Source organism: Pelophylax lessonae (genome assembly GCF_965119305.1).
Source record: "Pelophylax lessonae genome assembly, chromosome: 3".
Lineage (NCBI taxonomy): Eukaryota > Metazoa > Chordata > Amphibia > Anura > Ranidae > Pelophylax > Pelophylax lessonae.
Window position 1 is genome coordinate 439,181,163 of NC_138770.1, and position 24,077 is coordinate 439,205,239.

Genomic DNA, 24,077 nt, shown 5'->3' on the forward strand with positions numbered 1-24,077 from the left:
CTGGTAGTGATCCTCCGCAATGGCGAATCGAAGGTACCTCTGGTGACCCTCGAAAATGGGGATGTGAAGATACGCATCCTTCAAATCGATGGAGGCCATGAATTCCCCCGGAACCAGGGCAGCCACCACCGACCGCAGGGATTCCATGCGGAACTTGCGAACCCGCACAGAGCGGTTCAGAGCCTTCAAGTCCAGAACTGGACGAACCTTGCCCTCCTTCCTGGGCACGGTGAACAGATTGGAATAAAACCCCCGAAATCTGTCCCGATGAGGCACCGGAACCACCACTCCCTGAGCCCTCAGGTCCCGCACCGCCAGGTGCAGGTCCCGTAAACGCTCTGGAGACAGTTGAAGATTTGAGGGAAAAAAATCTGCTCTCCGGCCGAGAGAGAAACTCGATCTTGTAACCAGATCGAACGATCTCCTGAACCCATCTGTCCCACACACGGGCCAACCAGGGTTGAAGAAAACCGAGCAAGCGTCCCCCCACCCCAAAACTGGGTGAGGGCGCCCCTTCAGGCCGCACTGTTATGGGCTGCGGATCCGGATTGACCAGACTTCTGTTTCCCAGACCAGGGCTTCTTCTGAGAGCCTTGACCTTTGAACGGTTTGCCCTTGTAGTGCGACCGAAAGGCACGAAAGGACCCCTGAGGGGGCCGAAAATTAGCATGCTTCTTCCCAGAAGCCCCCTTAGCCTTGGGGAAATGGGGCAAGAGAGTGCTCTTACCTCCGGTGATCCCCTTAATCAACACATCCAAGGACTCCCCAAAAAGGCGAGACCCATCATAAGGCAGATTGGCTAAGGTCTTACGTGAAGATTGGTCCACCGACCAACATTTCAACCAAACCAGGCGGCGAGACAACACCGCCACGCTGTGCACACGTGCAGCCAACGGGACCAAGTCCAAGTCCGCATCACACAGATACATGACACCCTGGTGGATTTGATCCACCATATCCAGGGTCGCCGGCGAGGCCGAATCGGCCATTAGGACGCGCCTAAGCATCTGCGTCCAACTTGCGACAGCCTGGGCCGCCATGAGAGAGGCAAACAGAGCCTTAAGCATAGAACCCGTAACAGAATAAGTATGACGGGCAAGAGACTCCAATCTCCTATCCGTGGCATCACGGAACACAGGGGAATCCTCTGCAGGAATCGCAGTGGATTTGTTTAAAACCGCAATTGTGTGATCCACTGGGGGTGGCACACACCACCTTTCATCAGTGGAAGGCGAGAAAGGATAACGCAGCTTGAACCTACTTGGTACAGCAAAAGGTTTGCGTAGATTGCGCCATTGTTCCTTAACAGCGCGCTGAAAATCATCATTGCAGGGAAAAACCTGCGGCGTCCTGCGTTTTCTCTGCGTCCCATAAGCTGCCAAGGCAGCGGGGGGACACACTTCATCCTGCAAACGCAGCGTTTGTTTTATGGAAGCAATCAATTCATCCATGAGTGCAAGCTCTTCAGGCGAGCCAGGGGGAGAATTATCAACCCCTTCAACTTCAGCCTCCACCTCGGACCCCACTAGATCCAGGGAGGAGCGGGACCCCGATAAGGAGGCCCCCGCCATAACAGCCCCATCACCTTCACCCTCAGAATCAGAGGAAAGAGAAACTCTGGGTCTCTTAGTATATTGAGCAGCCACCAGCATCTGCACCTGAGCAGCAAGGCCAGCCACAATAGTGGCTAAATCCCCCCCTGGGGGGGGGAAACAGCGGTCCCCTGGCTTTCCACCAAGGCGGTAGGAAATTTGCCCTCCTGAGAATCCATTGCCCCAATATCAAATGCCGGATAATAAAGGGTTAACTGCCCCTTTAACAAGCGTGGCGAGCGCAGCCCACCGCACCACACACAAGCACAATGAGACCCCCACAGGGACAATAAAACTGACACAGGCAATGGATAAGAAGGATATAACCTGAGGAGACCCTTGCCGCTGCTGCTGCCTCGATCGGTGTATCCTGGAGAAGAGGAAGTGATGCGGCCAGGGCGCTCTATCAAAGCCTATGGGAGGCTACAAGAAAATGGCCGCCATGCATGTAGACCATGCGGCCGGAGCGAGTGTAGGCAAAATGGCGCCGTTTGGCGCCGAAACCGCCGCTCCACAGTACAGCAATGCACACATGTTATCCATGTATAAAAAAACATGTTAGATCGCCGCAGCGATCGCTGTATAGTGCCCAAACATGCCACAAAACATGCCCCACAGCACACAGCTTCTCACACTGACAAGGCTGACACACACAGTGTCACACAGCTCCCCCCCCCCCCCTTGCAGCCCACAGCATGCAGCCGAGAGATAGGGAGACAAACAGTGAGAACAGAGGCAGGTTACACAGTCCCAGACTGACACCCCCCCAGACAGACAGGTCCCCACATAGATACACTTACCTCACAATGGCGTGGGGGACCCGCACAGGCGAACAAGCTGCTGCACATGAGGCAGGGAGAGTCGCATACCAGATGCACAGAATGGGGGTTAAGAAACCGCACAGCGTCCAGTGAGGTAGCCACCTCACCAATCATCCCTGCACTGAACAGGGATGGGTCGTTCACTGTGCCAGGAGCGTTACCTGGCTGAACGCTCGATGGCAGGCTGGGAAGCCACTGACCCACGACCTGCGACCAGGGGGATCAGCCCGAGACCCAGCCCGCATGATCCTCTTCATCCGAAGAACTAACTAATGCTGACAAAAAGAACAGCTAAGTAAAGGTAGAGAGAAAACTCAAACAAAAAATCAAAAAAGAAGAAAGAGTCTGGGGCACAAAGCCCCAGCACAGAGAGAGCCAGCCACTCCTGACAAGCTAGACATTGAAACTGGGATATGGTTGCAGGAAGTAGGAGGGTATTGACTGAGGGGACCACCCCTTGAGGGTGGGATATGTTAAAAGCTTTAATGTTAACATATTCTGTTGCCTAGCTACTCCTTCGGAGCAAAGTCTAATACCCCATATGTGACGAATATGAAGAGGCGGCGACTGTCGGAGGACGTAAGAGAAACAATCCTTCCTGATCCCCCAAGAGGCAATCAGATATTCCCTGGATCAACTTTACCTATAAATATTAGTACCCATTTATATTATGTACACCCAGGAAAGAATCCAGGCCATTTTTAAAGCAATCTAGTGAGCTAGCCAGAACCACCTCTGGATGGAGTCTATTCCACATTTTCACAGCTCTTACTGTGAAGAAACATTTCCGTTTTTGGAGACAAAATCTGTTTTCCTCTAAACATACAGAGTACCCCCTTGTCCTTTAACCCAAAGTCACTTTCCAGATATAAAATATCAGTTACAGGTGGACTGAATCTTTCAAAATGTAGTACTGGCCAAGGGGATACGTATTTGGAGGTTTAAAAAAAAAAAGGTTAAATAGGCCTATTGTGAATATTTTGTTTACAAGAATATTCCATTGATCACTATTCTAGATCACTGTGATGTGATGTGTTGTGTACAGACTTCCCTAATGGACAACAATGAAGAATGTAAATTGTACTTTTTGCACATAATCCTATATATATATGGGGCAGACTTGATGGACGAGGTGGTCTTTTTTCTGCCATCATTCTTCTATGTTTCTATATTTCCATTTAGCTAACAATATGGTTACATTACACTAAACATTTTCATCCAGCCATGATTGAATTCATTTTTTTGAAAAGCCAGTATGAAAGAAAATGATTGGTAAAATAAAGTGCTTCTTGGTTTAAGTAATCGTTTTTTGTAAATTACATCTTCGGGATCCATGCCACGGGACAGTGGCAGGACTCTATGCTTTGCCTGCACGCTTTGCTTCTTTTTCTGATGTTTTTTTTAATGTTATATTCACAGGAAGCACAAGATACATTTATTCAACTTACTGTTACGTATGAGCACAAACCACTTGCTCTTTGCCGAAGTCACGTTCCCTGCTGCATTTGCCTTTACTTTTGCCATCATCTTTTCCTTAGCATTCTCTAAAGTTTCTTTAGTCATATCACAGAAGTTTTGTGTTCTCCCCCAACAGTCTGACTTATTTGTCCACGTCCCATCTCCATATCTATAATGTGAAAACAAAAACATATTTGTATTTATTACTTTAGTTTTTGCACCCTTGTTTATAATGCATAGAGTCCTAATTATTATAGTGTTCCGCACCTTCCATTAGCCCTTCTGTTGTACCATCCTCAGTGGCTTGCCTTATGTTGCATTGTACTGGAGCAGACTCCACCCCAGAGGGCTTGGAAGCAGGTTTATTTGCCAAACCACATAGACAGTTTCCTACATATAACCTTCTACATAAAATTTGGTGGAAATCAAGTCAGTTGCAGTAGGTGGAGGGGAATAACAGATATTATAAGGAATTGGGCAAATTGACCCAGGGCGAAAGATAAAAGATGTTTGGGGTGACTCATCTGATTCATGTTTTTCAGAATTGGACTCAACTGCCCTTTTTGGCCATCCATTTCTCCCTTCCCTTGCATATGAAACATAGAAACATAGAAACATAGAATGTGTCGGCAGATAAGAACCATTTGGCCCATCTAGTCTGCCCAATATATCTGAATCCTATGAATAGTCCCTGGCCCTATCTTGTATGAAGGATAGCCTTATGCCTATCCCATGCATGCTTAAACTCCTTCACTGTATTTGCAGCTACCACTTCTGCAGGAAGGTTATTCCATGCATCCACTACTCTCTCAGTAAAGTAATACTTCCTCATATTACTTTTAAACCTTTGCCCCTCTAATTTAAAACTGTGTCCTCTTGTGGTAGTTTTTCTTCTTTTAAATATGCTCTCCTCCTTTACCGAGTTGATTCCCTTTATGTATTTAAATGTTTCTATCATATCCCCTCTGTCTCTTCTTTCTTCCAAGCTATACATGTTAAGGTCCTTTATCCTTTCCTGGTAAGTTTTTTCCTGCAATCCATGTACTAGTTTAGTAGCTCTTCTCTGAACTCTCTCTAGAGTATCTATATCCTTCTGGAGATATGGCCTCCAGTACTGCGCACAATACTCCAAGTGAGGTCTCACCAGTGTTCTGTACAGCGGCATAAGCACTTCTCTCTTTCTACTGCTTATACCTCTCCCTATACATCCAAGCATTCTGCTGGCATTTCGTGCTGCTCTATTACATTGTCTTCCCACCTTTAAGTCTTCTGAAATAATTACTCCTAAATCCCTTTCCTCAGATAGGACTGTGTCAAATATTCTATATTCTGCCCTTGGGTTTTTACGCCCCAGGTGCATTATCTTGCACTTATCCACATTAAATTTCAGTTGCCAGAGTTCTGACCATTCTTCTAGTTTTCCTAAATCCTTTTCCATTTGGCGTTTCCCTCCAGGAACATCAACCCTGTTACATATCTTTGTGTCATCAGCAAAAAGACAAACCTTACCATCGAGGCCTTTTGCAATATCACTTATGAAGATATTAAACAAAATTGGTCCCAGTACAGATCCCTGAGGTACCCCACTGGTAACATGACCTTGTTCTGAATGTTCTCCATTGACTACAACCCTCTGTTGTCTGTCACTCAGCCACTGCCTAATCCACTCAACAATATGGGAGTCCATGCTCAATGACTGCAGTTTATTGATAAGTCTTCTATGTGGGACAGTGTCAAAAGCCTTACTAAAATCTAGATATGCAATGTCTACTGCACCTCCACCGTCTATTATTTTAGTCACCCAGTCAAAAAAATCTATAAGATTTGTTTGACATGATCTCCCTGAAGTAAACCCATGTTGTTTTTCATCTTGCAATCCATGGGATTTAAGATGTTCCACAATCCTATCCTTTAATAGGGTTTCCATTAATTTGCCTACTATTGATGTCAGACTCACTGGTCTATAGTTGCTCGATTCCTCCCTACTACCTTTCTTGTGAATGGGCACGACATTTGCCAATTTCCAATCTTCCGGGACGACTCCTGTTACTAATGATTGGTTAAATAGATCTGTTAATGGTTTTGCCAGCTCACCACTAAGCTCTTTTAATAATCTTGGGTGTATCCCATCAGGACCCTGTGACTTATTTGTCTTCACTTTAGACAGCAATCTTAGAATGTCTTCCTCTGTAAAGACACATGCATCAAATTATTCATTAGTCATCCTTTCAAGTGGAGGTCCTTCTCCTTCTTTTTCTTCTGTAAAAACTGAACAGAAGTATTCATTAAGGCAGTCAGCTAGCCCTTTATTTTCTTCTACATACCTTCCGTCCTTTGTTTTTAATTTAGTTATTCCTTGTTTTAATTTCCTTTTTTCATTTATATATCTGAAGAATGTCTTATCCCCCTTTTTCATAGACTGAGCTAGTTTTTCTTCTGCCTGCGCTTTAGAAGTTCTTATAACTTGCTTGGCCTCTTTCTGCCTAATCTTGTAGATTTCCTTATCTTCATTGCTCTGGGTTTTTTTATAATTACAAAATGCTAGCTTTTTATTTTTAATGATTTGGGCCACTTCTGCTGAGTACCACAGTGGTCTCTTCCTTTTTTTGCTTTTACTGACAAGTCTAATGCAATTTTCTGTTGCCTTCAATAATGCACCTTTTAAGTAGTCCCATTTCTCCTGGACTCCATGTAATCCGTTCCAGTCTGATAAGGACTCATTTATGACTAATTTCATTTTTGAAAAGTCTGTTTTTCTAAAATCTAAAACTTTTGTTTTTGTGTGGTGTGACTCTTTCACAGTTCTTATATTAAACCACACTGACTGGTGATCACTAGATCCCAAGGTTTCGCCTACAATGACATCATATACCGAATCCCCATTTGTGAATACCAGATCCAAAATGGCCTCCCTCCGGGTTGGCTCCTCAACCACTTGTTGCAGAGACAACCCCAGTAGGGAATTTAGAATATCTGTACTCCTGGTAGAACTTGCTATTTTGGTTTTCCAGTTTATATCTGGAAGATTGAAATCTCCCATAATGATAACTTCTCCTTTCATTGTCATTTTAGCTATTTCTTCAACTAGTAGATCATCTAGTTCTTTAACTTGACCAGGTGGTCTATATATCACACCTACACGAGTTACTGCATGATTAGCAAACTGCAACGTAACCCAAACTGACTCTATGTTGGCCTCACCAACTTGTATTAGGTTAGATTTAATGCTATCTTTCACATACAGGGCCACTCCTCCTCCTTTCTTGCCTACTCTGTCTCTTCTGTATAAAGAGTACCCTGGTATGGTTATGTCCCAGTCATTTCTTTCATTAAACCATGTCTCCGTAACAGCCACTAAATCTACATTCTCAGATTCCATTATTGACCCAAGTTCATTGATTTTTTTACCTAAACTGCGAGCATTTGTAGACAGGACTCTGAGCTTATCATTTCTTAACCTCTGTGCTTCTGACCTGTTCTGGCATTGTTTCGGGGGGCAATTGGACTCTTGTATTTTCACTCTTTTGCCCCCCCTTCCTAGTTTAAATACTCTTTCGCAAATTCTTGGAGTTGTTCACTAAGTACATTTGTTCCTTTGAGAGAAAGGTGCAAACCATCTTTTTTGTACAGTTCCTTTCTATTCCAAGTAGAGCTATCATGAGAAACAAAGCCAAATCCTTGCTCTTGACACCATTTACTAAGCCATATGTTGAACTCCTTTATGCGCCTCTGCCTATCATTCTGAACATTATGCACAGGCAGAACTTCAGAAAATGAAATGGTGGATGCAAAATGCTGTATGTCATTTCCAAGTGTGATAAAAGATTTTTTCACCTCTGACACTTCATTGCAAGCCAGGTCATTTGTCCCTAGATGGACAAGAACATCCACGTCCCCTTCCTGCTTTGCTTGCTTAACAATATTAATAATACGTCTTCTATCTCGCCTAGCAGTAGCACCAGGGAGACATCTCACAGAACCATTTTCTTTAAGCTCCACACTTCTTATGATTGAATCACCCAGCAACAGCTGCTTCCTTTGAGACTTCACTTTATCTTTTTTGTCCTTGGCTGCAGTCTTGCATACATTAGACATAGGAGTCAATGGTTTCTCACCCTCTGTGCTTGAGTCCATATCCATGTTGTCCTTACATTCTGAGAGTGCTGCAAATGAATTTTGGAGAACCACCGACTGTGGGACTTGTCTTCTATCCACCACTCTAAGTCTTCCAGAACCTACAGTAACCCATCTGCCATTTCTGGGGGTCCTCTGTGGCAGTGGCATTGCAGCAGTCCCAGCTGGAGTTTGTTTAACAGATAATTTAAATATCTCTGATTTCAAAAATGCAATTTCCTGCTGCAGTAAGGAGAATTGCCTACAGATCTGACAGCATCCGAATCTCCAAAGAGTGGAACATGAAATAAAATGCACAACAATTCCTGCACTGAACCAAGTCTGCCATTTTAAAGAGGAGAAAAAAAAAATGTAAATTTAAGTCAAACAAATCTTACCTTTTTTTTTTTTAGTTTTCCACCTTCCAGCCTACCTCCTGACTATCTCCTGCAATATCTCTTCAATGTACTTAAAATGGTGTACTTGAATGGTGTACTTGCAGCTAATTGAATTAGGCCAGCTAATTAGTATTTCTCTATATATACACACTCCTTCACAGCTCCTCCCCCAGCAACAATTCTAACACCTTAATGGGCTAGTCTCATTAGCAAATGCAAATAGCAAACACCTGACCAAATTCCTTTCCCCTTCTCAAGCAATAGCCAGCAAAAAATACAGATGAGTCAGTTGCAAACTCCAAGCCAATCTCTTGCAGTATCTATTCAATCTCTTCAGTTTCCTGCAATATCTCTTCAATGTACTTAAAATGGTGTACTTGAATGGTGTACTTGCAGCTAATTGAATTAGGCCAGCTAATTAGTATTTCTCTATATATACACACTCCTTCACAGCTCCTCCCCCAGCAACAATTCTAACACCTTAATGGGCTAGTCTCATTAGCAAATGCAAATAGCAAACACCTGACCAAATTCCTTTCCCCTTCTCAAGCAATAGCCAGCAAAAAATACAGATGAGTCAGTTGCAAACTCCAAGCCAATCTCTTGCAGTATCTATTCAATCTCTTCAGTTTCCTGCAATATCTCTTCAATGTACTTAAAATGGTGTACTTGAATGGTGTACTTGCAGCTAATTGAATTAGGCCAGCTAATTAGTATTTCTCTATATATACACACTCCTTCACAGCTCCTCCCCCAGCAACAATTCTAACACCTTAATGGGCTAGTCTCATTAGCAAATGCAAATAGCAAACACCTGACCAAATTCCTTTCCCCTTCTCAAGCAATAGCCAGCAAAAAATACAGATGAGTCAGTTGCAAACTCCAAGCCAATCTCTTGCAGTATCTATTCAATCTCTTCAGTTTCCTGCAATATCTCTTCAATGTACTTAAAATGGTGTACTTGAATGGTGTACTTGCAGCTAATTGAATTAGGCCAGCTAATTAGTATTTCTCTATATATACACACTCCTTCACAGCTCCTCCCCCAGCAACAATTCTAACACCTTAATGGGCTAGTCTCATTAGCAAATGCAAATAGCAAACACCTGACCAAATTCCTTTCCCCTTCTCAAGCAATAGCCAGCAAAAAATACAGATGAGTCAGTTGCAAACTCCAAGCCAATCTCTTGCAGTATCTATTCAATCTCTTCAGTTTCCTGCAATATCTCTTCAATGTACTTAAAATGGTGTACTTGAATGGTGTACTTGCAGCTAATTGAATTAGGCCAGCTAATTAGTATTTCTCTATATATACACACTCCTTCACAGCTCCTCCCCCAGCAACAATTCTAACACCTTAATGGGCTAGTCTCATTAGCAAATGCAAATAGCAAACACCTGACCAAATTCCTTTCCCCTTCTCAAGCAATAGCCAGCAAAAAATACAGATGAGTCAGTTGCAAACTCCAAGCCAATCTCTTGCAGTATCTATTCAATCTCTTCAGTTTCCTGCAATATCTCTTCAATGTACTTAAAATGGTGTACTTGAATGGTGTACTTGCAGCTAATTGAATTAGGCCAGCTAATTAGTATTTCTCTATATATACACACTCCTTCACAGCTCCTCCCCCAGCAACAATTCTAACACCTTAATGGGCTAGTCTCATTAGCAAATGCAAATAGCAAACACCTGACCAAATTCCTTTCCCCTTCTCAAGCAATAGCCAGCAAAAAATACAGATGAGTCAGTTGCAAACTCCAAGCCAATCTCTTGCAGTATCTATTCAATCTCTTCAGTTTCCTGCAATATCTCTTCAATGTACTTAAAATGGTGTACTTGAATGGTGTACTTGCAGCTAATTGAATTAGGCCAGCTAATTAGTATTTCTCTATATATACACACTCCTTCACAGCTCCTCCCCCAGCAACAATTCTAACACCTTAATGGGCTAGTCTCATTAGCAAATGCAAATAGCAAACACCTGACCAAATTCCTTTCCCCTTCTCAAGCAATAGCCAGCAAAAAATACAGATGAGTCAGTTGCAAACTCCAAGCCAATCTCTTGCAGTATCTATTCAATCTCTTCAGTTTCCTGCAATATCTCTTCAATGTACTTAAAATGGTGTACTTGAATGGTGTACTTGCAGCTAATTGAATAAGGCCAGCTAATTAGTATTTCTCTATATATACACACTCCTTCACAGCTCCTCCCCCAGCAACAATTCTAACACCTTAATGGGCTAGTCTCATTAGCAAATGCAAATAGCAAACACCTGACCAAATTCCTTTCCCCTTCTCAAGCAATAGCCAGCAAAAAATACAGATGAGTCAGTTGCAAACTCCAAGCCAATCTCTTGCAGTATCTATTCAATCTCTTCAGTTTCCTGCAATATCTCTTCAATGTACTTAAAATGGTGTACTTGAATGGTGTACTTGCAGCTAATTGAATTAGGCCAGCTAATTAGTATTTCTCTATATATACACACTCCTTCACAGCTCCTCCCCCAGCAACAATTCTAACACCTTAATGGGCTAGTCTCATTAGCAAATGCAAATAGCAAACACCTGACCAAATTCCTTTCCCCTTCTCAAGCAATAGCCAGCAAAAAATACAGATGAGTCAGTTGCAAACTCCAAGCCAATCTCTTGCAGTATCTATTCAATCTCTTCAGTTTCCTGCAATATCTCTTCAATGTACTTAAAATGGTGTACTTGAATGGTGTACTTGCAGCTAATTGAATTAGGCCAGCTAATTAGTATTTCTCTATATATACACACTCCTTCACAGCTCCTCCCCCAGCAACAATTCTAACACCTTAATGGGCTAGTCTCATTAGCAAATGCAAATAGCAAACACCTGACCAAATTCCTTTCCCCTTCTCAAGCAATAGCCAGCAAAAAATACAGATGAGTCAGTTGCAAACTCCAAGCCAATCTCTTGCAGTATCTATTCAATCTCTTCAGTTTCCTGCAATATCTCTTCAATGTACTTAAAATGGTGTACTTGAATGGTGTACTTGCAGCTAATTGAATTAGGCCAGCTAATTAGTATTTCTCTATATATACACACTCCTTCACAGCTCCTCCCCCAGCAACAATTCTAACACCTTAATGGGCTAGTCTCATTAGCAAATGCAAATAGCAAACACCTGACCAAATTCCTTTCCCCTTCTCAAGCAATAGCCAGCAAAAAATACAGATGAGTCAGTTGCAAACTCCAAGCCAATCTCTTGCAGTATCTATTCAATCTCTTCAGTTTCCTGCAATATCTCTTCAATGTACTTAAAATGGTGTACTTGAATGGTGTACTTGCAGCTAATTGAATTAGGCCAGCTAATTAGTATTTCTCTATATATACACACTCCTTCACAGCTCCTCCCCCAGCAACAATTCTAACACCTTAATGGGCTAGTCTCATTAGCAAATGCAAATAGCAAACACCTGACCAAATTCCTTTCCCCTTCTCAAGCAATAGCCAGCAAAAAATACAGATGAGTCAGTTGCAAACTCCAAGCCAATCTCTTGCAGTATCTATTCAATCTCTTCAGTTTCCTGCAATATCTCTTCAATGTACTTAAAATGGTGTACTTGAATGGTGTACTTGCAGCTAATTGAATTAGGCCAGCTAATTAGTATTTCTCTATATATACACACTCCTTCACAGCTCCTCCCCCAGCAACAATTCTAACACCTTAATGGGCTAGTCTCATTAGCAAATGCAAATAGCAAACACCTGACCAAATTCCTTTCCCCTTCTCAAGCAATAGCCAGCAAAAAATACAGATGAGTCAGTTGCAAACTCCAAGCCAATCTCTTGCAGTATCTATTCAATCTCTTCAGTTTCCTGCAATATCTCTTCAATGTACTTAAAATGGTGTACTTGAATGGTGTACTTGCAGCTAATTGAATTAGGCCAGCTAATTAGTATTTCTCTATATATACACACTCCTTCACAGCTCCTCCCCCAGCAACAATTCTAACACCTTAATGGGCTAGTCTCATTAGCAAATGCAAATAGCAAACACCTGACCAAATTCCTTTCCCCTTCTCAAGCAATAGCCAGCAAAAAATACAGATGAGTCAGTTGCAAACTCCAAGCCAATCTCTTGCAGTATCTATTCAATCTCTTCAGTTTCCTGCAATATCTCTTCAATGTACTTAAAATGGTGTACTTGAATGGTGTACTTGCAGCTAATTGAATTAGGCCAGCTAATTAGTATTTCTCTATATATACACACTCCTTCACAGCTCCTCCCCCAGCAACAATTCTAACACCTTAATGGGCTAGTCTCATTAGCAAATGCAAATAGCAAACACCTGACCAAATTCCTTTCCCCTTCTCAAGCAATAGCCAGCAAAAAATACAGATGAGTCAGTTGCAAACTCCAAGCCAATCTCTTGCAGTATCTATTCAATCTCTTCAGTTTCCTGCAATATCTCTTCAATGTACTTAAAATGGTGTACTTGAATGGTGTACTTGCAGCTAATTGAATTAGGCCAGCTAATTAGTATTTCTCTATATATACACACTCCTTCACAGCTCCTCCCCCAGCAACAATTCTAACACCTTAATGGGCTAGTCTCATTAGCAAATGCAAATAGCAAACACCTGACCAAATTCCTTTCCCCTTCTCAAGCAATAGCCAGCAAAAAATACAGATGAGTCAGTTGCAAACTCCAAGCCAATCTCTTGCAGTATCTATTCAATCTCTTCAGTTTCCTGCAATATCTCTTCAATGTACTTAAAATGGTGTACTTGAATGGTGTACTTGCAGCTAATTGAATTAGGCCAGCTAATTAGTATTTCTCTATATATACACACTCCTTCACAGCTCCTCCCCCAGCAACAATTCTAACACCTTAATGGGCTAGTCTCATTAGCAAATGCAAATAGCAAACACCTGACCAAATTCCTTTCCCCTTCTCAAGCAATAGCCAGCAAAAAATACAGATGAGTCAGTTGCAAACTCCAAGCCAATCTCTTGCAGTATCTATTCAATCTCTTCAGTTTCCTGCAATATCTCTTCAATGTACTTAAAATGGTGTACTTGAATGGTGTACTTGCAGCTAATTGAATTAGGCCAGCTAATTAGTATTTCTCTATATATACACACTCCTTCACAGCTCCTCCCCCAGCAACAATTCTAACACCTTAATGGGCTAGTCTCATTAGCAAATGCAAATAGCAAACACCTGACCAAATTCCTTTCCCCTTCTCAAGCAATAGCCAGCAAAAAATACAGATGAGTCAGTTGCAAACTCCAAGCCAATCTCTTGCAGTATCTATTCAATCTCTTCAGTTTCCTGCAATATCTCTTCAATGTACTTAAAATGGTGTACTTGAATGGTGTACTTGCAGCTAATTGAATTAGGCCAGCTAATTAGTATTTCTCTATATATACACACTCCTTCACAGCTCCTCCCCCAGCAACAATTCTAACACCTTAATGGGCTAGTCTCATTAGCAAATGCAAATAGCAAACACCTGACCAAATTCCTTTCCCCTTCTCAAGCAATAGCCAGCAAAAAATACAGATGAGTCAGTTGCAAACTCCAAGCCAATCTCTTGCAGTATCTATTCAGTCTCTTCAGTTTCCTGCAATATCTCTTCAATGTACTTAAAATGGTGTACTTGAATGGTGTACTTGCAGCTAATTGAATTAGGCCAGCTAATTAGTATTTCTCTATATATACACACTCCTTCACAGCTCCTCCCCCAGCAACAATTCTAACACCTTAATGGGCTAGTCTCATTAGCAAATGCAAATAGCAAACACCTGACCAAATTCCTTTCCCCTTCTCAAGCAATAGCCAGCAAAAAATACAGATGAGTCAGTTGCAAACTCCAAGCCAATCTCTTGCAGTATCTATTCAATCTCTTCAGTTTCCTGCAATATCTCTTCAATGTACTTAAAATGGTGTACTTGAATGGTGTACTTGCAGCTAATTGAATTAGGCCAGCTAATTAGTATTTCTCTATATATACACACTCCTTCACAGCTCCTCCCCCAGCAACAATTCTAACACCTTAATGGGCTAGTCTCATTAGCAAATGCAAATAGCAAACACCTGACCAAATTCCTTTTCCCTTCTCAAGCAATAGCCAGCAAAAAATACAGATGAGTCAGTTGCAAACTCCAAGCCAATCTCTTGCAGTATCTATTCAATCTCTTCAGTTTCCTGCAATATCTCTTCAATGTACTTAAAATGGTGTACTTGAATGGTGTACTTGCAGCTAATTGAATTAGGCCAGCTAATTAGTATTTCTCTATATATACACACTCCTTCACAGCTCCTCCCCCAGCAACAATTCTAACACCTTAATGGGCTAGTCTCATTAGCAAATGCAAATAGCAAACACCTGACCAAATTCCTTTCCCCTTCTCAAGCAATAGCCAGCAAAAAATACAGATGAGTCAGTTGCAAACTCCAAGCCAATCTCTTGCAGTATCTATTCAATCTCTTCAGTTTCCTGCAATATCTCTTCAATGTACTTAAAATGGTGTACTTGAATGGTGTACTTGCAGCTAATTGAATTAGGCCAGCTAATTAGTATTTCTCTATATATACACACTCCTTCACAGCTCCTCCCCCAGCAACAATTCTAACACCTTAATGGGCTAGTCTCATTAGCAAATGCAAATAGCAAACACCTGACCAAATTCCTTTTCCCTTCTCAAGCAATAGCCAGCAAAAAATACAGATGAGTCAGTTGCAAACTCCAAGCCAATCTCTTGCAGTATCTATTCAATCTCTTCAGTTTCCTGCAATATCTCTTCAATGTACTTAAAATGGTGTACTTGAATGGTGTACTTGCAGCTAATTGAATTAGGCCAGCTAATTAGTATTTCTCTATATATACACACTCCTTCACAGCTCCTCCCCCAGCAACAATTCTAACACCTTAATGGGCTAGTCTCATTAGCAAATGCAAATAGCAAACACCTGACCAAATTCCTTTCCCCTTCTCAAGCAATAGCCAGCAAAAAATACAGATGAGTCAGTTGCAAACTCCAAGCCAATCTCTTGCAGTATCTATTCAATCTCTTCAGTTTCCTGCAATATCTCTTCAATGTACTTAAAATGGTGTACTTGAATGGTGTACTTGCAGCTAATTGAATTAGGCCAGCTAATTAGTATTTCTCTATATATACACACTCCTTCACAGCTCCTCCCCCAGCAACAATTCTAACACCTTAATGGGCTAGTCTCATTAGCAAATGCAAATAGCAAACACCTGACCAAATTCCTTTCCCCTTCTCAAGCAATAGCCAGCAAAAAATACAGATGAGTCAGTTGCAAACTCCAAGCCAATCTCTTGCAGTATCTATTCAATCTCTTCAGTTTCCTGCAATATCTCTTCAATGTACTTAAAATGGTGTACTTGAATGGTGTACTTGCAGCTAATTGAATTAGGCCAGCTAATTAGTATTTCTCTATATATACACACTCCTTCACAGCTCCTCCCCCAGCAACAATTCTAACACCTTAATGGGCTAGTCTCATTAGCAAATGCAAATAGCAAACACCTGACCAAATTCCTTTCCCCTTCTCAAGCAATAGCCAGCAAAAAATACAGATGAGTCAGTTGCAAACTCCAAGCCAATCTCTTGCAGTATCTATTCAATCTCTTCAGTTTCCTGCAATATCTCTTCAATGTACTTAAAATGGTGTACTTGAATGGTGTACTTGCAGCTAATTGAATTAGGCCAGCTAATTAGTATTTCTCTATATATACACACTCCTTCACAGCTCCTCCCCCAGCAACAATTCTAACACCTTAATGGGCTAGTCTCATTAGCAAATGCAAATAGCAAACACCTGACCAAATTCCTTTCCCCTTCTCAAGCAATAGCCAGCAAAAAATACAGATGAGTCAGTTGCAAACTCCAAGCCAATCTCTTGCAGTATCTATTCAATCTCTTCAGTTTCCTGCAATATCTCTTCAATGTACTTAAAATGGTGTACTTGAATGGTGTACTTGCAGCTAATTGAATTAGGCCAGCTAATTAGTATTTCTCTATATATACACACTCCTTCACAGCTCCTCCCCCAGCAACAATTCTAACACCTTAATGGGCTAGTCTCATTAGCAAATGCAAATAGCAAACACCTGACCAAATTCCTTTCCCCTTCTCAAGCAATAGCCAGCAAAAAATACAGATGAGTCAGTTGCAAACTCCAAGCCAATCTCTTGCAGTATCTATTCAATCTCTTCAGTTTCCTGCAATATCTCTTCAATGTACTTAAAATGGTGTACTTGAATGGTGTACTTGCAGCTAATTGAATTAGGCCAGCTAATTAGTATTTCTCTATATATACACACTCCTTCACAGCTCCTCCCCCAGCAACAATTCTAACACCTTAATGGGCTAGTCTCATTAGCAAATGCAAATAGCAAACACCTGACCAAATTCCTTTCCCCTTCTCAAGCAATAGCCAGCAAAAAATACAGATGAGTCAGTTGCAAACTCCAAGCCAATCTCTTGCAGTATCTATTCAATCTCTTCAGTTTCCTGCAATATCTCTTCAATGTACTTAAAATGGTGTACTTGAATGGTGTACTTGCAGCTAATTGAATTAGGCCAGCTAATTAGTATTTCTCTATATATACACACTCCTTCACAGCTCCTCCCCCAGCAACAATTCTAACACCTTAATGGGCTAGTCTCATTAGCAAATGCAAATAGCAAACACCTGACCAAATTCCTTTCCCCTTTTCAAGCAATAGCCAGCAAAAAATACAGATGAGTCAGTTGCAAACTCCAAGCCAATCTCTTGCAGTATCTATTCAATCTCTTCAGTTTCCTGCAATATCTCTTCAATGTACTTAAAATGGTGTACTTGAATGGTGTACTTGCAGCTAATTGAATTAGGCCAGCTAATTAGTATTTCTCTATATATACACACTCCTTCACAGCTCCTCCCCCAGCAACAATTCTAACACCTTAATGGGCTAGTCTCATTAGCAAATGCAAATAGCAAACACCTGACCAAATTCCTTTCCCCTTCTCAAGCAATAGCCAGCAAAAAATACAGATGAGTCAGTTGCAAACTCCAAGCCAATCTCTTGCAGTATCTATTCAATCTCTTCAGTTTCCTGCAATATCTCTTCAATGTACTTAAAATGGTGTACTTGAATGGTGTACTTGCAGCTAATTGAATTAGGCCAGCTAATTAGTATTTCTCTATATATACACACTCCTTCACAGCTCCTCCCCCAGCAACAATTCTAACACCTTAATGGGCTAGTCTCATTAGCAAATGCAAATAGCAAACACCTGACCAAATTCCTTTCCCCTTCTCAAGCAATAGCCAGCAAAAAATACAGATGAGTCAGTTGCAAACTCCAAGCCAATCTCTTGCAGTATCTATTCAATCTCTTCAGTTTCCTGCAATATCTCTTCAATGTACTTAAAATGGTGTACTTGAATGGTGTACTTGCAGCTAATTGAATTAGGCCAGCTAATTAGTATTTCTCTATATATACACACTCCTTCACAGCTCCTCCCCCAGCAACAATTCTAACACCTTAATGGGCTAGTCTCATTAGCAAATGCAAATAGCAAACACCTGACCAAATTCCTTTCCCCTTCTCAAGCAATAGCCAGCAAAAAATACAGATGAGTCAGTTGCAAACTCCAAGCCAATCTCTTGCAGTATCTATTCAATCTCTTCAGTTTCCTGCAATATCTCTTCAATGTACTTAAAATGGTGTACTTGAATGGTGTACTTGCAGCTAATTGAATTAGGCCAGCTAATTAGTATTTCTCTATATATACACACTCCTTCACAGCTCCTCCCCCAGCAACAATTCTAACACCTTAATGGGCTAGTCTCATTAGCAAATGCAAATAGCAAACACCTGACCAAATTCCTTTCCCCTTCTCAAGCAATAGCCAGCAAAAAATACAGATGAGTCAGTTGCAAACTCCAAGCCAATCTCTTGCAGTATCTATTCAATCTCTTCAGTTTCCTGCAATATCTCTTCAATGTACTTAAAATGGTGTACTTGAATGGTGTACTTGCAGCTAATTGAATTAGGCCAGCTAATTAGTATTTCTCTATATATACACACTCCTTCACAGCTCCTCCCCCAGCAACAATTCTAACACCTTAATGGGCTAGTCTCATTAGCAAATGCAAATAGCAAACACCTGACCAAATTCCTTTCCCCTTCTCAAGCAATAGCCAGCAAAAAATACAGATGAGTCAGTTGCAAACTCCAAGCCAATCTCTTGCAGTATCTATTCAATCTCTTCAGTTTCCTGCAATATCTCTTCAATGTACTTAAAATGGTGTACTTGAATGGTGTACTTGCAGCTAATTGAATTAGGCCAGCTAATTAGTATTTCTCTATATATACACACTCCTTCACAGCTCCTCCCCCAGCAACAATTCTAACACCTTAATGGGCTAGTCTCATTAGCAAATGCAAATAGCAAACACCTGAACATGAAGTTCTACTACCTTCAATTACAGCATGCCATTAGGGCGCAGGAACCAGGGGCTGTGTGGACCCTATCGCCAACCCCTATTTTGCATTTAATTTCCTCGGTCACTAATGCTAAGGGTCTTATTTCCCAGTGGTATAGTATTTTGCTGAGTACGCATTTGGATGGCTACTCCTCCAAGGCCCGAGGGCAATGGGAGGAAGACCTTGTTTAACTGTCTGGGGACCAATAGGAAGAAGCTTTGCAGGCGGTGGTTACTAGTTTCCTAATCTCTTCAAAAAAATGAATCTCAGCTCTATATAACCTTAAGATCCCATTACACTCCTGCTCACCTTCACTCATGGGTGTACTGGCCGACCCTATTAGCTAACGGGACAGGGGGATCTTATTCATCTCCTCTGGCGGTGTACCAAATTACACTGCTACTGGTCGACAGTTATGGATATCCCTAATTGGGTGTTTCAAAGGCAGGTACCCTTGGAGCCTAAGTGTGGTCTACTGAGCATCCTAAATGATAACATTCCTGAGGAACCCACGAGGGTGGCATTTAATTGTGCCCTCTTCCAGGCTCAAAAGATGATTCTTCTACTCTGGAAGTCATCTAATCCCCCTTCACGTCAGCTATGGATAACACATATGGGAAACACCCTAATATTTGAACAGTATGTATATTGACATAGGGGATGTCCTGGAAAATTTGAAAGATTGTGGGCACCTTAGTTGGCTACCCCAGATCTTAGTCCACGTGAACGTGTACAGACATGACTTTTTCAGTGTCCTGGTCACCCAACATGATCCCCATATGTTCTTCAACATGCCTAGAGGCTGTTGTATCCAGTATACACTCAATAGCAGGCTGGAAGGTGTTCTTTTTCTACCTCTTGATGACATATTACCCCTTTTTTTTCTATTTCCTCTCTCTATGTCAATGCCAGATGTAATGCTGGGGTGGAAAGTATTGTATTTTTCCCTTACAATGTTTTGTACTGATCTTTAATGCTACCAGACTGTATTTGTTTGTACTGAACCTTGTCTTTCTTTTATGCAATAAAGAAATTAAAAAAATAATATAGTGAATTATTCTGAATAAAAAAGCGTGCTCAAAATTTTCTTTCAGCCTACTTTTAAACTAAACTTTTAAAAAGCATTCTGCGTTGTTCTAGATCACTAATTTCTAAAGACAAACAGACAAGCCAAGGCCGCTAGCAATGGCAGCTTATTTCTCCCATGACAGGTTTTCTTTCAAGGAAACGTATCACAAGCCCGACCAATCAAAACTAAGCATGTCATGAAAAAATGGTGCTTGTCTGTGAATTGTCTCATTTATCCAGGTCATATCTAGTAGCACTTACATTCATTTGACTTTTTGATAATGATGAAGATGTTTCGTAACTTGCCCAAGCCACGTCTTAAATAATTTTTTTATGGATTCTTTTTTATGTTAGTTTTCAAGGTTTACAGCAGTAAGAAAGTTGCTGAGATACAACAAACATCATAACTAGTAGGAATAAACACACAGTCAACTTGCAGGTAAATATAAAGGGAATGGACATCATATAAGCATAATTATTTCAAGAGAATGAGTCTACTGTAGGTTGTTGTACCAGATAGACTTTTGTGGGAAATGACCCATACTCCATATATCACCCTGCAGAGATATAGGGTAGAGCAGAGATAAGAGTGGTGCAAAAAAAAGTAGTTACAGAATGGGATGGAAAGTAGACAGTACAAAAGAGATTAACAAAAAAGAAATAATATGATTAATTCAAGCACTAGGCGGGAAGAAAGCAAATCATGAGTTACCAGGAATCACCTCCAGTGGTCCTCTAAGGATTTAGTGCAAGCTGTGTGCCCCATCAGCAATTTCTGGGGTATGGTGGGTATCTGGTGATGTACAGTAATCAACCCATTAAAATCCTCTCAAATTCCTCTGTGCAGGAATACTCAATTCAATAAAACCATCTTTTGTTGAATTTTTACATGGGTACGTTTCAGGGAGCTACTTAGACCCTCCATGTATCTAATGTCTTCTATCTTGTGGAACTATTGCCGCAGAGAAGGTGGATCCACCATTTTCCACATTGGCAGAATGCACGACAGGTCAACATTATTGACATAATGTCTTTCCACTGATTTTTTTTATAATCTAACAATGGGACCTATCCAAGGAAAATGCGTTGGGCTAAATCATAAATAAATACATGTGATAATATGGTTCAACAATATAAAAAAATGTGAAAAAAGTCCATAAATTCCAAATGAGTGATAATAGTGCTAGATAAGCCCCTTAGGGTAAATATTATAAAGTCCACATGTAAAAACAAATAATAGTGCTCTGATCAATTCATTCCAAAAGACACCTCCGTGATTATAAGGATCCGCCACCAGATATACAAGCCTCTCACCTCATTATCTGACCCAGGAGCCACCCAGGGTCAGAAACAGCAGTCCCGTGCAGGGGTGATATAAAGCCAGCAAAACGATATCTCAGGCGAGTCCAGGATCATGAAGCCCATAAATCCATAAAACCGGATAAATATGAGGACAGAAAACAAACACAATCTAGTGCTCTCTGTCTATAAATCAATCAGCAAACGTTTATTTGAAGAAAGGGGTACTCACAATACACTCAATGGAGTCAGGCAAGGCAAACAAACAGGTCTCCAAGTGAGAGAGGAAAGGGAGTGAGGTCTGCAGCACGGCTCCGCCCCCCTGTATGCGTTACGTCAGCGCTAAGGGCTGGGACTTCTTCAGCAGCCCTTTGATCACAGCACTATTATTTGTTTTTACACATGGACTTTATAATATTTACCCTAAGGGGCTTATCTAGCACTATTATCACTTATTTGGAATTTATGGACTTTTTTCACAATTTTTTATATTGTTGAACCATATTATCACATGTATTTATTTATGATTTAGCGCAACACATTTACCTTGGATTTGTTTGCTTTCTTGTGTAGTGGGATCACAATTTAGGGTTTGCATCTTTATCACAGATTTATTTTTGATATTGTACATTTAAATGGAAAAAACTACTAATCACAATGATGTGTATAACGAAGAAAAAAGAGTGTCCAAATGAATGAGTCCCAATATAAATGATATAAAATAAAATCATAAATCCACGTGCACAATATTGCAAGAAGTGATTCAACCCGTGACACCCAGGGTATGTGAAGGAAGGGAACACCTCGGTGATGGGATATATTAAGCAGCTGACCGGATTCTGGGCCCTATGCTATCCGAACATCCCAAAATTATTTTTAGGGGGGTGCCTTCCTTGAGACACAAAATAGCCCAAAATGTTATTGAAAGACCTATCCAGCCTACCTTCTTTGGTGACTTTAAAGGCTTTTACCCATGCCGTAGATGTAAAACCTGTGTTCTCAACTCCTAAATGTGGAATGGGATGTAAATGCTTTTATTAATAATAGTTGATTTTATATATTTTATCCTTTTAATTCGTTTAATTGTTTATACTTTTATGTATGAAATTTACTGTTGGGAGATCTTTATGGTAATGTATCTACGAGTTACACTTGTTGTGATACACATCTCGCTGCCATTTTTATAAACTAGCACTTTATTTATATATGGCTGTCATTAGCCATTTTTTATTTTAGCACTTTACACGTTTTGTGTGAGATCGTCACTGATCCCCTTTTTTATTCACATTTTTTTCTCATATATGAGGTTATTCACATATATGTTTTCACTAATATGAACACTTTTCATAATTTGTATTTTTAGTTTCTTAACTTCTTTCACATGGTTTTAGTGGTTTATATATTTTTTTAGGTGTTTTAAATGCTACACCATTTTGGCCACTAGATGGCGTTTTTTAACTATCCTTTATTCAGCCAGATGAAATAGACACATTGCCTTTAAATCTCAATATAATTCATCTACTATGAGATGATCTAAATTTATTGTAACCCCAAAAAATTCCTTTTGGCTTGATGTTTTTAGAATATTATAATTCTCGTTATTTTGATTGTTTAAGAACAACTAATGAGCGGACTCCCTGATTTGGGTATTGCTATTATTGCCCGGTTATGTAATTCTTCTTAATAGTAACCAACAATAGATACTTCCTTGGAGGATATTCATGTAATAAATTCCATCCAAAAGATAATTGGGCACTAAAGAGGAGTTTCCCCATATTAAATGCTCACCCCCTGTGCTAATATTAGCAGTGGGAGGAGCGATGTGTTAAAGACTGTTTACTTCCTCCGCTTCTTGGTCACATGACTTCCGCCGATGCGTGCCTTCTTGTTATCCCCGCCGGAGATGACGAGCGTCACTTCCGCCGGCGCTTGTCTGACTGACGAACGTCACTTCCGCTAATCGCGGATTGGCGGGAGTTCGTCGTCACTACTAGGCGCTCTTGATTGGTTGACGCCACTTCCGCCGATTGCGGATTGGTAGGCGTTCGGCACCATTACAAGGTGCTAGTCGCGCCTGATTGGCTGACGAGCGTCTCCTCCGCTGATCACGGATTGGTGGACGTCTGGTACCATTGAAAATCATAGACATGCTACGGCGAGGTTCCGGACCAATAGGCGGAGACGCGGGGCTACTTTAGGCGTGTGAGTTGCGTCTGGGGTCACGCCCAGACGAAGTCTATTGAGACGATACGTTGGCGACTCCAGACGCAACGTCCACACGCCCCCTGGAAAATAGCCGGCCTTCATTATCCTTTGCTACTTGGGATTGTTCGCGGGACGCCGCATCTTCATCCCCGGTTCTAGCGATTTGACAAGCCTATTTTATTCTTGAGATAATGTGAGTAAGATTTTTTAATAAAGTGGAATATTATTTTTAAACGGGATTACGCTATGGGCTTCGCTTTCTTTTCTTCCCAATCATTCATTTATGCTGGAGAAAAATATTGAGGAGCACGAACCCTACACTGATCTGTTACATGCTTCTTGAGAGGTGGTCTACTTGCATCGATTAAGCATTCCTTTAACACCAGATCTTCAGCGGTCTTGATTAATAGCTCGGAGAGGCTGACTCATTAAGTTGAGCAGCCAAGGAAATCTGGTAAGCTGCTTAATATATCCCATCACCGAGGTGTTCCCTTCCTTCACATACCCTGGGTGTCACGGGTTGAATCACTTCTTGCAATATTGTGCACGTGGATTTATGATTTTATTTTATATCATTTATATTGGGACTCATTCATTTGGACACTCTTTTTTCTTTGTTATACACATCATTGTGATTAGTAGTTT

General features: G+C 41.0%; 1 protein-coding gene across 1 annotated transcript in view; it reads right to left on the reverse strand.

Annotated features, from left to right (window-relative positions):
- The window catches only part of IL22RA2 (interleukin 22 receptor subunit alpha 2), a gene marked incomplete at its 3' end in the record, with an annotated part of 105,396 nt that overhangs the window by 66,962 nt on the left and 14,357 nt on the right, over positions 1 to 24,077 (reverse strand). Inside the window, exon 3 of the mRNA XM_082250919.1 lies at positions 3,862 to 4,040. Coding sequence (XP_082107045.1) covers positions 3,862 to 4,040 — 179 coding nt within the window. The remainder of the gene's footprint in view (positions 1 to 3,861; positions 4,041 to 24,077) is intronic.